This window comes from Pagrus major, chromosome 15 (assembly GCF_040436345.1).
Source record: "Pagrus major chromosome 15, Pma_NU_1.0".
Classification (NCBI taxonomy): Eukaryota; Metazoa; Chordata; class Actinopteri; order Spariformes; family Sparidae; genus Pagrus; species Pagrus major.
The window spans coordinates 12836160-12853629 of record NC_133229.1 but is presented as its reverse complement, the minus strand read 5'-3'; the positions used below and the strand labels follow the sequence as shown (position 1 = coordinate 12853629).

Sequence of the window (17470 nt, the reverse complement as noted above, 5' to 3'; positions counted from 1 at the left end):
GGTTAATGATCTGAACGCAAACTGCCACCTGTTGTTACATGTGTGTGTGTGTGTGTGTGTGTGTGTGAATATGAGACCCTGTGAAGGACTTGCATGGATCTCAGATTCAAGCACTATTTAAGTGCAGTGTAGTAACCATTCCCCTATTATCACATTTCCTTGTGATAATCAGACAGTTACATTTGTCTGAAGCATTTCTTGTGTGCTCAATGTCTGAGCCCACTTCTCCAGCTCTGCTCTCAGTTCCCTTGCTTCAGGTCGGCCTTCTGGCTCCTCACACAGCATCGACTTGATGATTTGCTCCTGCAAAAACAACAATATAACTGCTACTGAGATCTTTGGACCAACAATAATGAATGCTATGAGTCTACAATATCACTGAAGCTCCTCTCCACAGCGTCTCCAACATATGCACTTTGGATAAGGGCTGCGACAGTGCAATGCCCTCCTGCTACTTTAATGGTGCAAGTAAATCATTTAGGATAATAGGAATATAGAAATCTACCTCTCGGGGAAATGTCACTGAAAACTCTTCAGGCAACTTCTGATGTCTGGCATCAACCCAAACCTGGTATTCATGCAGAGATAATAGGATTAAAAAAATATGTTTGTCAGCCTAAAATGTAATAAAATAATAATAATAAATCAAATGATATCAAACATTACAATTAAAAACAAGAAAAATTCAAACATACTACTACCAGGTTCTGTTTATGAAAGACTCACCTCTCCTCTTTCGCGGCCAGTAGAGACTTTCCAAAGGAGTTCAAAGTATATCAACCCCAGAGGGAAAATGTCCACTTTCCGTCCATAGTTCCTCTTACACTTTGTGATAGAAAGCAAACACAGTACTGTCAAAAGCTGCCTAATGTTATCCTTTATCACGATGATAGATGAACTAATTATGCTCATTATGTAAAAGAAGCTTCAGCTCTGGTTTGACAGCTTGAATTTACACTATAAAACAGTGTTTTATTGGCACAAGTTGTAACACATTTGATGTTTGCTTTTTGATTTGTTGATTTCTGTGGTAGTCATACACACCGATTAGCCACAACATTAAAAGGACTAACAGGTTAAATGAATAACAGGTTAATAACACTGATTAACCCTTTACAATGCAGTGTTCTGCTGGAAAACCTTTCTGGCATCCACGTGGATGTTCATAGAGACATACGACCCATCTAAACACGGTTGCAGACAATGCCAATCACTGATGTTACTGACCCCCACAGCAGGACAATGCACCCTGTGACACCACAGAAATTGCTAAGGGGTGGCCAGAGGAACATGGCAAAGACCTTAAGGCGTCACCCTGGCCTCCAGATTCACCAGATAACAATCTAATCATGCTGGAACAAAGGCCCATCCATGGAGGCCGCAATCGAGGATTGGACTCGGCTCGGACCCATCAAGGCATGGGCTCGACAGGATCTCTGGGGTTTGGGTTGTCTGGCACTGGGGCGTTGGAGGCAGATCCTTTGAGTCTTTTGGGTGGCACATTATCCACATTATGCCAGGACCCAGTGTTTCCAAGCAGAACATTTCATTGTAATGAGATGATCAGTGTCATCCACTCCACCATAAAAGGACCACCTTTTATTGTTCTGGCTGATCGGTGTAGGTAGTCTACCTAGTTAAGCTCATGAGAAGAACATGTTTTTAAAACAATAATATAACATCTCACTTGCTCAGGTGCCATGTAAGATGGGGTTCCTGTGCGCACTGTTCTGTCCATCAAAGCATCATCGTCATCTCTGGTGACCAGACCAAAGTCCCCAATCTTGACTTTTCTATCCAGTCCAAACAGGATGTTGGCAGGCTTAGTGATGAGAATAAAAACAGAAATGAAAACAAATAAGCATTTAGCTCCTCACGTGATGGGTAGAGACACATGAACAAGTGAACGTACAGTTTAAAAAGGTATCTGTGTGCCTGAGACCAGTATCAAATTTAAAAAAGTCAGCACGTGAATTTCATTGGGAAGGGCTGTTTTTGTTCAATTTGATTGGATTAATGATTAACTAATGGTGTCTTACAGGCTTCACTACTAGTTTGTGCAAAGATCTAAGGGTACTGGTAAGACCTCGTCAGGGTAAACCAGAGGACATCAAATGCTCACCTTCAGGTCTCTGTGGATGCGCCTCATGGAGTGAATATATTCGACTCCAGTAACTATTTGCTGAGTGATGTGTAGACTTTCTTCTCCCCTCTTGGAGTCTTGCAGAGATCGAGTGTTTTTCTGAGTGATCCACTTTTTGAGTGTTTTGGTGTCACATAACTCCATCTGAATATAAAGGTACTTTGCAGATGAATTATCTGCAGATCTAGGAAGGTAAGAACAGAAACACGATTTAATTACTCTCCTTTAAATTGAAGGATGAAGTTAAGACTTAAACAGTTCACCTCAAAATAAAGAAATCGTGTTTTTCCTCTTACCTGTAGTGCTACTTATCCATCTACATTGTTTTGGTGTGAGTTGCCGAGTTTTGGAAATATCAGCTGTTAAGATGTCTGCTTTCTCTTTAATGTAATGGGACTAGATGACGCTCAGCGATTACTCAGGATAATCCACAGAGCTTGTTGTGAGCAGTTTAATGTAGGAACTATTTTCTTTTTCCCAAAACTGCACCTGCCAACTGTATCAAACGTACATTTTTCAGATGTATTTTTTTGGTACTTAGAGCATCACAAGCCGAGTGCCATCTAGTTCCAAAAGAAAACAATCTTGATGGATGAATAGCACTACAGGTAAGAGTAGGCCTGGGCGATGAAATGATAGCAATATGTATCGGCAATAGACTCGTCATTGATAGAAATAAGAAAAAGATAAAATGGTCGATAGTTTCACGTGTATGCATTAAATGCGAACCAACTTCAAAGCACATAGCGAATACGCCCTGGCTTATAAACAGCCTATCATGTCCCTTGATAATGAAACGTGCTAAGACAGCCAATCATTTAACAGGTGTGTAGTTCAGTTGTGCCATCACCATGTGACTGACAGCAGAAGAGCGTGTCAGCAGCTTTACTATGGACCAGTTCTTACAGGACCAGCCGTGCTCCGCCTGAAAAACTGTTAACTCACACAGCAGTAATGTCTGCTTTTCTTGCGGTCCGATACAACGGCCTATGAGCGGCAGTTGTGCCAGCAAACACACCGACCCCTTCGGCGACTCTCCCAGTCCTCTGCTGCTCCTCTCGGTGTTACTCATGCTCCAGAGCCTCTCTTCGCCGCCGGAGTTTCTCCAGGCTCCTTAGGTAGAGCAAACAGGTTGGCTCTGGCCGCTGCTGCTCCACCGACCCAGCCTGTTTGCTCAGCCTACAAGCCCAGAGACACTGCCGCTGCGACAGCCAAAGTGGTAGGTGCCCTTTAAGGTAAGTGCATTGGACTTACCGGGAAGGCTTGTATCCTGAATCCTCCATCCAAAACGTGTAGTATCTGATGATATTAGGGTGGTGGAGGTCCGATAATGTCTTCACCTCTCGGAGAGATTTCCTGATCCAAAGGAGAATATTATTCATTAATCAAAATACTTGCACAAACACTGCACATGCAGCAATGCACACTGGTACCTACTGCATACTTACTCTTCCCAGCGGACAATCTTAACAGCGTAGTCCTTTTTCAGCAGTTTATCTCTTGCTTTGTAAACCCAACCAAATGTTCCACTGCCAAGACGCCTCACAGGATCAAACTCTGAAGTAAACCTGTCGAGATGAACACTACTGTTTAGGTAATAAAGTAAAAAAAAAAACATAGAAAGTGACTTTTTGATTGCACATTACTTATTGAGAGAGAGATTTGAGACCACGTCAGTATAAAACACATGCCACATTGTGAATCCATGTTTTTTTCATACCTGGACTGGGTCTCATTATGACTTGCTTCCATTTTCCGGTCTTTCACAGCAAGCTTGGAGAATAAAAGAATAAAATGGATTTTCAGGTTGTATACTCTTTAAGAATTAGGAAATACAACGTGTCACCTGCCACATCAAAACAGCCAAGTAGTATATTGTCTTTTGGAGGGACTCCCTTCATAGCCGGGTGTGATCATGAGTAGCTCTTTACTTTCTCTGACTACACAAAGTAAATGTTCTTACTCCTACGACACTACTATTATTCTGTTGCTCTCTCCACATGCAGAGTCAGCAGATTATCAGAGGGTGGATTTCTCTTTTAACTATCACAGTTTTTAAGATTGTGATGAAAAGCACAAACCTGATCCTTAGAAGAGTTTCTCCATAGTCTTGTGCTAGTTGTATCAATTGCCATTCTTCGTGAAGATTCAAGAGACGCCCTAGAAGAACATAACAAGAGACCTGAGTGAAGCGTTTTCAGTGTCAAACTCTACAATCTGTTTGAACACTAGGGTCAAAAAGTGCCTTACAGGGAAATTGACATCTTGCTTGGTGTGTCATCTTCAGATGACCTGACGGGCGTCTACAATACACAAGAAAGTGGTTAATTGTGGCACATTCATTTATTAAAAGTGCAAGGTGTAAGATATGGCCTGACCTGTTAAAGGTCATTTCAAACAAATGGGAGGCAGCATATCACCACTGCTAACTGCTGCTCACTATTCTCCGACTGTAGCCACAGTATCTTTGGCTGTAGCTACTAGCTGCAGTTAGCTAGCTAATTAGCCAAGTAAGCCATGCAGCTAGTGGCTTTATCAGTCTAGCAGGCTGGACTCTGTCTGGATCACAACTTCAGATCACAGGGGGAGCCAGGCAATGGGGCCAAGCTCAACCATCTTACTCTGTGAACTGAGGATTTATTTTGACCAAACCAGACGGACTGTGGAAATATAAACCAAAACTGTTTCGGTAAGTTTTGTATGTTTCTGTTGAGTTTACAATGAATTAACGAGACAATTAAGCACATCTTAGTAAGGCGACAGAGAGAAACTTGAATTCAGGGGAAATACGTTTGTATTCTGTTTGGCAAGGAATACGATTGTAAGAGTATTTTCCTTTTCTGACATTTGTGAGTTTATTTTTCTATCGGACTACAACAGCTAAGAGAAAAGGACCTAACTTGCTGTTTATATACATCTCCCAGCTTTAACTGGCCATCAGACCATCGCCTCAAGGTACAAAGTGATATTATGAGCCAGGCCAAGCAGGTTAGCACGCTAACTTCAGTAGACATATCTGCAATACAACACACTGACATTATGTCAAAACTTTTTCCTTCACATTCTGTTGATAATGTTAGTTAATGTTTTAAACTAAAATGCTGACCATATCTTAGACATTGCACCTTTAATGTCATTTTAAACCTCAGTTAAACACAAAATACACCCAAAACAAAACTTTCTTGCTCTTACAAGCTGCTACTGGTCTGCCGCAGTCTTTAAATATCAGTAAGTGCAGATTTTTGCTTTACCTGCTAAAGATTTTTTCATGATTATGAGAAAAAACAGACCTGAGCCTTGGAAAGGTTTGATATATCCATGGATACTATTGAGCTACTCTTGCTCATTGACATGCTTTGTGGAGATTCAAGAGACGCCCTAGAAGAACATAACAAGAGACCTGAGTGAAGCGTTTTCAGTGTTAAACTCTACATTCTGTTTGAACACTAGGGTCAAAAAGTGTCTTACAGGGAAATTGACATCATGCTTGGTGCGTCATCTTCAGACACAGTTGATCTGACGGGCGTCTACAATACACAAGAAAGTGGTTAAATGTTACAAAGTGGCACGTTCATTTGGTGCAATCTTATCTCAACATGGTGGCATACAAACACAATTAAGAGGCCGTTGCTCACAACAAATAGAACCTTTGAGATGAAAAATAGAAAATTCTTTGCATGAATATTTTATGGAAAGGTCAGGAAAAGACACACACCACCACCCATCAGTGGAGTTGATGTGGAGGAGGTGAACAGTTATAGGTTTCTGGGAATCACCGTCATAAAGAACCTATCAAGGTTATCATGCATCACCACTCTGGTAAAAACACAAAACAACAAAACAGAATTGTCTGTACTTCTTCAGGAAACTTAGGGTTTTATTATGGTGACAAGTTCTCATCAACTTTTACAGAGGATCAATAAAAAGCATCCTGACTAGAAACATCACAAACTAGAAGGCCTGTGCACGGCCCAAGACAGGATGGCTCTACAGAGGGTGATTAAAAACCGGCCAGAACATCACTGGTGCCCATCTACAGGGCATCAGTGACGTCGGCAATGTGATGTTTTAACACAGTGGATTGTGGGCAGTAAGTTCTGGGCCTAAGTTTTAGCCAGAAGAAACTGGTGTGTATTACTCACCTCTGTGCTCCCACATATCATATCATACACAAGCTTGGCTGCTTCCTCCTTAGCATCCTTCTTTGTCTTCCCAGTGACAGCTGGATACTCCTTATTACCAACCATGAAGCTACACCAACTATGATCATAAAAACTTTTATTTAATGAATTGGGACAAAATAACTGAGAATGTGGATGCAGTTACAGTTGAAGACTTACTGAGTTGAATTATTTATTCCTGGCCTTGTCGACTCCACAGGCTTTATAACCACCCTGTTCTTCTGACCATATTCATTGAGCCAACACACATATCTGCCTTGAGTGATACTTGGCTGATGAACAGGTGTGGTCGGAGCTTCTGCTGACTTTTCTGTCTGTCAAGATAATAAAAACATATATGAAGGAGACCTTTGCCACGAATTTGTCTTTCACTTTGAAATAGCTACAATCCAAAGAACTATAATCTTACCAAGTTCTCCATCAAACACTCCAGGGCATTTTTAGCTGCATTTTGCTTGGCTTCCTTCTTGTTTCTTCCCACACCATCAGGATAGACTTTACCATTTAGGACTGCCCTCTGGGTGAATCTGTAGAGGAATCGTCACATTGTTGGTATGCGTTAAAGTTGACAGGAAATGCTGGTGAAGCTGGAGAGGATTCAACTGCATGAATCTGAACCGACACTACCACATTCAGCCTGCAGGAGGTAATAATCATCCATGCTGTGACTCCACCAGGATATTCACACACTAAAGCCATGTTCAGTTGTGATTACATTCATAGGCTGAAACTGTAACACTGTACGTTAGTCAAACACTCAACTTAAAGGCAAAGTTCACCCAAAAATGAAAATTCATTCAAGTCATTATCTATTCACCCCATGCTGATTGAAAGTCAGGTGATCAACAACAATTTTCAGGTACTTGTACTCGAGTATTTACATTGTGTGCATCTTGATACCCCTCCACTGTCACTTTACCTGACCAGATTTGACTATTTCCTTAAAAAATATAGATTTTACTGACCACATAGCATAACTAAAAAGCTGTGACATGTCCTCAGGGGTAAATGTGTAACCTGTTTAATCCTACACTTCCCTTTTGGGATACACCAGCCTCCTTTCAAACCCTGTTGGTGACTAACTTTATTCTGTGGGCATTATATTGACACTGAACCACCACCACCTTCATCAGCATCCATACCATCAAAAACAGCCATGTTTCAGTGGAGCATGCCTGTAGCAAAATAAATACCAAGGTGTGACAACATACAGATTAAACTCACATCCGGTCATGGTCAGGGCCAACACAGCCGACCTCCTCGTAACGCACCTCCCCACACCGTGTTTTCTGTGCATACTCGTTCAGCCTAACGATATATTGTTCCATCATAAAAGACGAAGCTGGCCTTTTCTCTTTTCCCTTCCCGTCTTGTTTCTGCTGTTTGTCCTGCGCACAGCCGTGCTCTGTTTTGATTGATCTGACTGCTGATACTGTTTAAGTTTCGATTTCCGCGTATTGACGTCATTCAGGGGACGTCACGTGGTTTTATTTTATCTGGAGAATCAAAGCTGCACACAACCTTCTACCTGCTGGAAGATCACATATCTGTGGCTCTGCATTAGATATGAGCAGCTACAGTTATCTTTACTTCATCTTTTACTCAAGTATGACTTTTGTGTACTTTTGTACAACACTGCCAGTAGGCTATAGCATACCTTCATGTACTGCATTTGTAGTGCAGGAAAGTCAAACACTTCACTTCGGCAGGCAACTACAGAATGAATATATTGTTTTCACAGTTAAATCTACAACACTAAGTACTTGCTTGTCTTGATCTTCCACATTCCCCTAACTGAGATCAGATTAAAGTCCCAATCACTGAAACTCACAAAATGAACAAAATACAACAGCACATATACAGACTTTACAGAAGATGAATGTCCATTTCAACATAGTTTGCTGATATTTTATTTCCAATTCATTACAAAGCAAATGGTGTAGAGTGACATCACTTTAAACTCAAGCTCCAGTTACAGAACATCACACACATACATTATTTCAATACCAGCTGACAAAGTAATAACCCAGGACATGATTATTTGACGGGGGAAAAATGTATGAATTTTGGCATTGAAAACAAAACCTGAACTGAAAAAAGAAATGTTGGCACCGACATTTGTATCAAGAAAAAAAGTTGTATTGGCACTCACACATAATACATACATTAAGAATTCTGTCATTTTATTTTCATATATTTTTTTGTATTTTTAACATGTTTTTTTTTCAGTAACAACTGTCATATTTTGTGTCCCTGGTTATCATTTTTTTGTCACCATTTTCACATGGAGAGGTTGTATCCATTTCATGTTTCATCCAGCTGCTACTAAATTCACATATTGTACAAAACAGTACATGTACAAACTTTACAAACACAAACGACCATTACACCCTAGTTTCTCACATTCGATTTTCCAATCCATCCAAATTCATTACAAAACTAAAGGTGTGACGTGACATCACGTTTAACCATTTCTAGCACAGAATACAGTATTTCATTACCAGCTGACAATGTAATAACACAGGACATGAGTTTTTGTTAGAAGCAAACGAAAACTTCAAAGTAAAAGTACAAGTTATATATAGTATAAATATGACAAAGTCATACTTGACTGATGTTTATGCCTATTGTTTACAGTCGTAGTGCTGCGACACACATCTTCAAGCATCACAAGCTTCCCAGCTGAAGCTGTTTTAAGTGCAAACTCCCCTATACCCCAGCCTCACTACTGCCCTGTTGGTGACCATAACAATTATCAATATATTCAGTGCAAAACAAAGGCTGTAAAGTGACATCTTAGAAACACATTCATCCATTACCAGCATAGAAGAAAATGCCAACTGTTGACAGAAATGAACCGGCACATGATTATTTTAAAAAGCTAGACAGATGTGAGTTAATGTAAAAGTTGCTTTTTATAAAGACGATCAACTTTAATTTCATGTTTCATTCCTTGATTGTAAAATCCACAATAACTGGTCCCTTTTTCAGGTTGTTCATTATTCACATGGTTAATGATCTGAACGCAAACTGCCACCTGTTGTTACAGGTGTGTGTGTGTGTGCGTGTGTGTGTGTGTGTGTGAATGTGAAGCCCTGTGATAATCAGACAGTTACATTCTTCTGAAGCATTCTTTGTGCGCTGAATGTCTGAGCCAACTCCTCCAGCTCTGCCTTCAGTGTACTTGCTTCAGGTCGGTCTTCTGGCTTCTTACACAGCATCGACTTGATGATTTGGTTCTGCAAAAAACAACAATATAACTGCTACTGACATCTTTGGACCAACAATAATGAATGCTATGAGTCTACAATATCACTGAAGTTCCTCTCCACAGTGTCTCCAACATATGCACTTAAGACAACGGTTGCAACAGTGCAAACACCTGTATGTCCTCCTGCTACTCTGTTGATGACCATCATGACTGAGAGGCACCCTGTGGGAAATACTGTTTAATTGTGCCAGGAAATCATTTAGGATAATAAGAATACAGAAATCTACCTCTTGGGGAAAATTTGTTGAGAACTGCTTCGGGAACTTCTGATGTCTGGCATCATCCAAAACCTGGTATCCATGCAGTGATAGAAGGATGAAAGAACATGTTAGCCTAAAATGTATCAATAAATCAAATTATATCAAACATTACAATTAAAAACAATATGAAAACATAATTTAAAAAGTTCCATCATATCTGCTATCTACAGTGATTTGCTTTGTCTACATAGCATACTGCAAATAATACTACTAATACTACTACTATAAACCCCAAGTACATCTGTTCCCATGCGTCTTTTCCTCACACACCTCAATCATCCTAAAATTGGATGCACATGCTTGAGCTGTCTGACCATACTTGACACACAATCTACTATAGAGGAAGAGGAAGCATAATCTTACGGACTGTGAAATTGAAGTAATGATTGATCAAACTGACGGATGGAAAACAGTGTTATTTGGAGGCATCAGCAACATAATGAAGCATCGGACTGAAATCAGACTGAAAAGACTGCGTGTATGGTTGCATGGTGTTAAAGATGTGTACCAGTACGCACAGTCTCACCCTCTGTGGATTTTTATACATTCAGAAATCTGCGTGGAAGTTGGTGCAAGTGCATTTTCGGTGTGTACGCATGGTTTATACATTTGGCCCCTGGTGTATACTTTAATGGTTTCTTATTTGTATATAGTAAACATAAGCCTTTATAATACAACGTTGTTGTGACAAGTCATTTGTCAAGCTTTACTGATAACACGCAATGTTAGATTCTGTTTATGAAAGACTCACCTCTCCTCTCTCATGGTAACTAGAAACTTTCCAAAGGAGTTCCAGGTAGATCAACCCCAGAGGAAATATGTCCACTTTCCGGCCATAGTTCTTCCTCTTCTGTCATAGAAAATAAACACAGTACTGAAGAAAGCTGCCTAATGTCGTCCTTTCAATAATAAATGTTTACTGCCTAAATTTAATTAAGCCTTAAAATAATGTATTGACATAAAGTTGTAACAAGTTTAATGTATGCACTCTGATTTCGCAACTCTCACTGCCATCAGGTGAGGCTGAGCTTCAGGAAATCAGGGAGCACTGTTAAGTGTGGTGGGCATGTAGATAGTCTAGCTAGTTCAGCTCATGAGAAGAGCATATTTGTAAAAACAATAGCACAGAAGAATTAAAAGTTGTCGCCAGTATAGACTATCTCACTTGTTCAGGAGCCATGTAAGTTGGGGTTCCTTTGTTTACTGTTCTGTCCATCAAAGCATCATCGTCATCTCTGGTGACCAGACCAAAGTCCCCAATCTTCACTTTTCCATCCTTTCCAAACAGGATGTTGTCAGGCTTATTGATGAAAAACAAGAACAGAAATTATTTAGTGCCTCACGTGATGGGTCTAAACACATGAACGAGTGAACTTCAAAGAGATATACAGAATAGGGACAATAAAATACAGGATATATTGCAGATCGCAATAAAAAACACAATAAGTTGATCGTGTCATTCAGTCATTTTCATTATCGGGATAATTGTGAATTGAGATAATTTTGATGACTTAAAAAAGAAGTCCAGCTCGCTCACGTACACTTTGATGATTATCGGGATAACATCATGAATCGCAATTATGTTGGACAAGATAATTGTGAAGTGAAATTTTCACATCTTCCCATGCCTTAATAAGCTAATGATCAACTAACAATGTCTAGTTTGTGCAAGGATCTGTCTCAGGTTGCTGGTGGGGACATCAAATACTCACCTTCAGGTCTCTGTGGATGTGCTTCATGGAGTGAATATATTCGACCCCAGTAACTATTTGCTGAGCGATGTTTAGACTTTCTTCTTGCCTCTTGGAGTCTTGCGGAGACTGATCGTTCTTCTTACGGATCCATGCTGTAAGTGTGGAATCACATAACTCCATCTGAATATAAAGGTACTTTGAGGATGATTTATCTGCAAACCTGGGAAGAAAGAACATAATCATTTATTTAATTGCTCTCTTTTTAGTAGAAAATGTAAAGTTGAGACTTCAAAAAAACCTATTATTTATCTTAGGACGCCATTTATAGTTTACATCCAGCGCTGTCAGAAGCACAACAGGTAAGAGGAAAAACGTGTGTTTTTGATTCCCTTTATGATAAGTGCATTGGACTTACTGGGGAGGGTTGTATCCTGAATTCTCCATCCAAAATGTGTAGTATCTGACAATATTAGGGTGGTGGAGGTCTGATAATGTCCCCACCTCTTGGAGAGATTTCCTGATCCAAAAGAGAATATTATTCATTAATCAAAATACTGCACATGCAACTACGCACACTGGCACCTACTGCATACTTACTCTTCCCAGCAGACAATCTTTACAGCGTAGTCCTTTTTCAGCAGTTTATCTCTTGCTTTGTAAACCCATCCAAATCCTCCACTGCCAAGACGCTCCATATGATCGAACTCTGAAGTAAACCTGTCGAGAGTAACACTACTGTTTAGGCAAAAAAGTAAAGAACATTGAAAATGACTTCTCGATTGCACATTACTTATTGGGAGAGAGATTTGAGACCACGTCAGTATAAAACACATGCCACATTGTGAATCCATGTTTTTTTTATACCTGGACTGGGTCTCATTATGACTTGTTTCCATTTTCTGGTCTTTCACAGCAAGCTTGGAGAATAAAAGAATAAAATGGATTTTCAGGTTGTATACTCTTTAAGAATTAGGAAATACAACGTGTCACCTGCCACATCAAAACAGCCAAGTAGTATATTGTCTTTTGGAGGGACTCCCTTCATAGCCGGGTGTGATCATGAGTAGCTCTTTACTTTCTCTGACTACACAAAGTAAATGTTCTTACTCCTACGACACTACTATTATTCTGTTGCTCTCTCCACATGCAGAGTCAGCAGATTATCAGAGGGTGGATTTCTCTTTTAACTATCACAGTTTTTAAGATTGTGATGAAAAGCACAAACCTGATCCTTAGAAGAGTTTGATGAGTTGCTCCATGAAGCTGAGCTACTTGTACCAGTTGCCATGCTTCGTGAAGATTCAAGAGAGTCCCTAGAAGAACATAACAAGAGACCTGAGTGAAGCGTTTTCAGTGTTAAACTCTACAATCTGTTTAAACACTAGGGTCAAAAAGTGCCTTACAGGGAAATTGACATCTTGCTTGGTGTGTCATCTTCAGATGACCTGACGGGCGTCTACAATACACAAGAAAGTGGTTAATTGTGGCACATTCATTTATTAAGAGTGCAAGGTGTAAGATATGGCCTGACCTGTTAAAGGTCATTTCAAACAATTGGGATGCAGCATATCACCACTGCTAAAAAGTATTTACTTTCTTGACATCTTTGAGGTTTATTTTTTGTATTTGTTAGACTAAAAAAGCCAAGAGAGCTTATGAAAAGTAGCCACCTCACTCTTTGCATACATGTCCCAACTGAAACTACAGGGGGTTATATTTATGTCCTTGAGCTACAAAGTGGTATTAGGAGACAGGACGAGCCAGGGCTAGCTGGTTAGCATGCTAACAAGGGTGACATCTCTGCAAACACAGGACAGACATCTTTGACATTCAGTAATGTCAAACGCACACATTGAACTTTTAAGTCATATTTTGGGTCTTTTGATGCACAAGCACAGCTGTACCTGCCGCACTCCATAATACACCACACACACACAAAAATACAGATGTTGTACAGTTGAGGGAATGTAGTGCCAAGGGGAAAGGCTGTTTGAAGGCAACGTTAAGTGCCATACACTTAAACGGATATAAATATTTTCAGGTGGGACTTATTTTATGTGGCTAAAACAAATGTTGCTGCTGGTTTGGTTAACAGCAGTACAATGCTCTACTCTCTGCCGGCACTACACGCTGCTTCTCCACACGGGGATAGCTGACAGTCATCTAGGGATAAGTACCTCCTACAAACCCCACGTCAAAAGACCCGAACTATCCCTTTAATGTGATTTAAAACTTCAGTTAAACCAAAAATATGCACCCAAACAAAACTTTCTCACGCTTACAAGCTGCTACTGGTGTGCTGCAGTCTTTAAATATCAGTAAGTGCAGATTTTTGTTTTACCTATGAAAGATTTTTAACAATTATGAGGAAACAGACCTGAGCCTTGAAAGGGTTTGATGAATCCATGAATACTATTGAGCCACTTGTGCTCATCGACGTGCTTTGCGATGATGATTCAGGGGACTCCCTAGGGGAATAAAATAAGAGACATCAGTACAGCTTTCTTAGTATTTAACTCAATGACCTGCTCTTCTCTTAATGACAACAGGTGTCTCACAGTGTAGCTGATCGCGCTGCAGCCATCTGTGGTTCACCATCTTCGGACGCTGTTGATCGGAAGGACACCTAAAAATGCACAGAACGTAAGACAAATTATTGAGTGGAAACAATTTATTTAAAAGTACCTGGGGTCTAGAGCTGCTGCCCCCTGTTGGTATTAGAAAATATCACTCAGGACAGAATGGTGTGATCCTTAACATGGTGGCACAAAAAACACTAAGCAAAGGCCAACAAAGAGAAAAATGAAGTGCAATCCCCGGAATAAAAAAAGAAAATGCCTTGCTTGAAAGTTTAAGGAAAGGGCTTTCAAAATAAAAGCATGTAGGCTGTGGTGAATATGGTCCGCGTGAGTCTGCCAGACTACCATTAGCTGCCAGTTTATTAGGTACACCGAGCTAAAACTAGTGCAGGTTCATACAACAGTCCTGCCATAAATCTTTACTTTTATGAAAGTTATTGTGACAGTGTGTTTTTGTCATAAAGTAGAGTAGAAAATATCAAATACCTTGCTGTCCCAGTCTGACTGTTCTTGAAGAGCAGACCACGCCAACTGAGCTGCATTTTGTTCGGCTTCCTTGACAGTCTTACCCTCAGCCTCAGGGTATTCCTTATTGTTGATCACTAATTTGTAAAAAAATCTGCAAAGTGTATTGGAAAGAAGGAAACTGTTCAAATCATTGTGTTAACATTGGAATATTGTTTACAACTGGACTGATCGATTGAGAGACAGCATTGAGTCTCATTAGTATTTGTCCAGGTTACAGAGGTTCAGGTTCATACTCACCGTGGGTTATTAGGTGGACCACTTCTGCTCACTTCAGTGTATAGAGGGCGGCAGTTTTTTTTCTGACAGTAGTGGTTGACAATTCCTTTGTAATTTGTCTCTGTAAAGCTGTTGTCGGAGCTCACACTGAGGCTTCTTGTCTTATTGCTGTAATAAACAGGTAACATGTCACACTGATGAAGACAGGATCATTAAACAATGCATTAACATTGTTATTTACTCACCAGAGATCAGAAACGTTTTGCTCAGTTGACGTATGGTTGTAATTCTCATCTGAAGTCTTGAAATTTTTAAAAACAGTAGAATTTTGAGATGGTTCACACTGGTAAATATGTGACACCACAACACACTAAGTTTTTGGGCCTATGATTAAGCCAGAAGAAACGTGTGTATAACTCACCTCTGCAGTTTTACTGCCACATATCATATCGTATACAAGCTTGGCTGCTGCCTCTTTAGCTTCCTTCTTTGTTTTCCCACTGACAGCTGGATACTCCTTATCACCAACCATGAAGCTACAGCAACTAAGATCATACAAACTTTTAGTCAATGCATTTTTTAAGTGTGACAAAATAGCAGAGAATTTGGATGCAGTTAGGAAACTTACATCGTAGTATTATATACTCCCGCTCTTGTTGACTCCACAGGCTTTATAGTCACCCTGTTCTTGTGACCATATTCATTGAGCCAACACACATAGTTGCTTTGAGTGATACTTGTCTGATGAACGGGTGCAGTCGGAGCTTCTGCTGACTCTTCTGTCTGTCAAGATAACAAACATACATTAAGAAGACATTTGCCATTAATTTCTCTTTTACTTTTAAATATCCACAATCCAAGAACTGTGATCTTACGGAGTTCTCCATCAACCACTCCAGGGCATTTTTAGCTGCATTTTGCTTGGCTTCTTTCTTGTTTCTTCCCACACCATTAGGATAGACTTTACCATTTAGGACTGCCCTCTGGGTGAATCTGTAGAGGAATCATCACACTGTTGGTATGCATTAAAGTTGACAGGAAGTGCTGGTGAAGCTGGAGAGGATTCAACTGCATGAATCTGAACCGAAACTACCACATTCAGCCTGTAGGACTGTGACTCAACCAGGATACTCACACACTAAAGCCATGTTCAGTTGTGATTACATTCATGGGCTGAACCTGTAACATGTATATTATTCAAACACTGTACATTTTTCAGATACTTGTACTCAATTACTTACATTTTGTGCCACTTTATACCCCTCCTCTGTCACCTTACCTGACCATATTTTCCTTTTTAGACCACATAGCAGAATTGATCTGCTGCGGTTAACCCACTCTGTTCTGGGTTGGGTTAAACAGTAAGACTATGGCCTTGTACAGTATAAGATCCTCCCATACAGCTTTATTTTAATTACAAAGTAAATGTATTATCTGTAAAGGTATCTCTTTGCAATGTAAGTAAAAGGTTGTGACAGGTCCTCACAGGTAGATGTGTAACCTCTGTTTAATCCTACAGTTCCCTTTTTTGGATATATTTCTTGTTTCTTTTGTTGGTTGTCTGAGTTGTTCTGATACACCAGCCTCCTCCAAAACCCTGTTGGTGACTAACTTTATTCTGTGCGTATTATCTTGACACTGAACAACCACCACCACCTTCATCAACATCCATGTCACCGTCATGTTTCAGTGGAGCATGCCTGTAGCAAAATAAATACCAAGGTGTGACAACATACAGATTAAACTCACGTCCTGTCATGGTCAGGGCCAACACAGCCGAGCTCCTCGTAACGCACCTCCCCACACCGTGTTCTCTGTGCATACTCGTTCAGTCTAGCGATATAGTTTCCAGTTTCCATCATAAAAGACGAAGCTGGACTTTTCTCTTTTCCCTTCCCTTCTTCTCTCTGCTCCTCGTCCTGCGTACAGCCGTGCTCTGTTTCGATTCATCTGACTGCTGATACTTTTAAGTTTCGATTTCCACGTAGAGACGTGTACCACGTGATTTGATTCTTCTGGAGAATCAGAGCTGGATCTGAGCAGCGACACCCCCCTTAAAACTGCGGACGAAATGTCAGAATTATGTCTTTAGGAGTTAGATGTCAATGACTGCAGGTATTGTTTTGTTATAGTCTGTCCAGTGGTGTGCACACAGTGTTTCAGGGTGAGGGCAACCCCCCCTCATAAATGTGATACCCCGGGGTTTATTTTTGGATCAGGGTCACACCAGATTCTCACAAATCTGCCGACATTAGTCTGTGACAAAGTTGCAGCAGTCAGTGGAGTACATGGACGCTCCTGGGATCAGAGACAGAATTAGTGTAGTTCAGATATTGTATTTGATTGTTTGTAGCCCACTGCAGTGCAAGCAACACTGCCAGCATCTCCATTGAGAATACTACATTTGATGCACATTTGGATACTCATATTTATAGTTATAGTCTTATCCATTGGATCCAATAGGCTACTTTTATACACCTTTTCCACTGGTCTTAAACCCGCTAACACCAGGCTGTCACGTGCAATGTGAATGTGCGCAGATAAAAAAAAGTAACCTGATGTTTCCATAATGTAGGCTAGTTGTCAACAATTGATGAG

The 17470-nt window shown here is 40.3% G+C and overlaps 1 protein-coding gene across 1 annotated transcript; it reads right to left on the bottom strand.

Moving 5' to 3' along the window:
• Window positions 1-75: 75 nt before the first annotated feature.
• LOC141009717 (uncharacterized) lies at window positions 76-16804 on the bottom strand. The gene is made up of 36 exons (XM_073482408.1): window positions 16622-16804; window positions 15748-15865; window positions 15501-15655; window positions 15294-15417; window positions 15118-15173; window positions 14894-15040; window positions 14615-14747; window positions 14108-14175; window positions 13927-14017; window positions 12953-13005; window positions 12775-12862; window positions 12414-12466; window positions 12147-12266; window positions 11965-12066; window positions 11568-11769; window positions 11021-11155; window positions 10607-10705; window positions 9823-9885; window positions 9441-9563; window positions 7846-7852; window positions 7549-7756; window positions 6734-6851; window positions 6484-6638; window positions 6286-6403; window positions 5612-5670; window positions 5434-5521; window positions 4394-4446; window positions 4225-4303; window positions 3864-3916; window positions 3592-3711; window positions 3398-3499; window positions 2123-2327; window positions 1688-1822; window positions 727-825; window positions 506-568; window positions 76-303 (listed from the first exon to the last, which is right to left on the bottom strand). Exons 1-36 carry the CDS (start codon window positions 16732-16734, stop codon window positions 169-171), a joined length of 3840 nt encoding a protein of 1279 aa, XP_073338509.1. The 5' UTR covers window positions 16735-16804; the 3' UTR covers window positions 76-168.
• Between the last annotated feature and the right edge of the window lie 666 nt (window positions 16805-17470).

Coding starts and splice junctions, on each gene's coding strand:
- LOC141009717 (XM_073482408.1), bottom strand. CDS start 16,734: ATGATGGAAACTGGAAACTATATCGCTAGACTGAACGAGTATGCACAG. Junction 14,748..14,893: donor GGTCCACCTAATAACCCACG/GTGAGTATGAAC, acceptor TACACTTTGCAG/ATTTTTTTACAAATTAGTGA. Junction 3,500..3,591: donor AAGATTGTCCGCTGGGAAGA/GTAAGTATGCAG, acceptor CCTTTGGATCAG/GAAATCTCTCCGAGAGGTGA.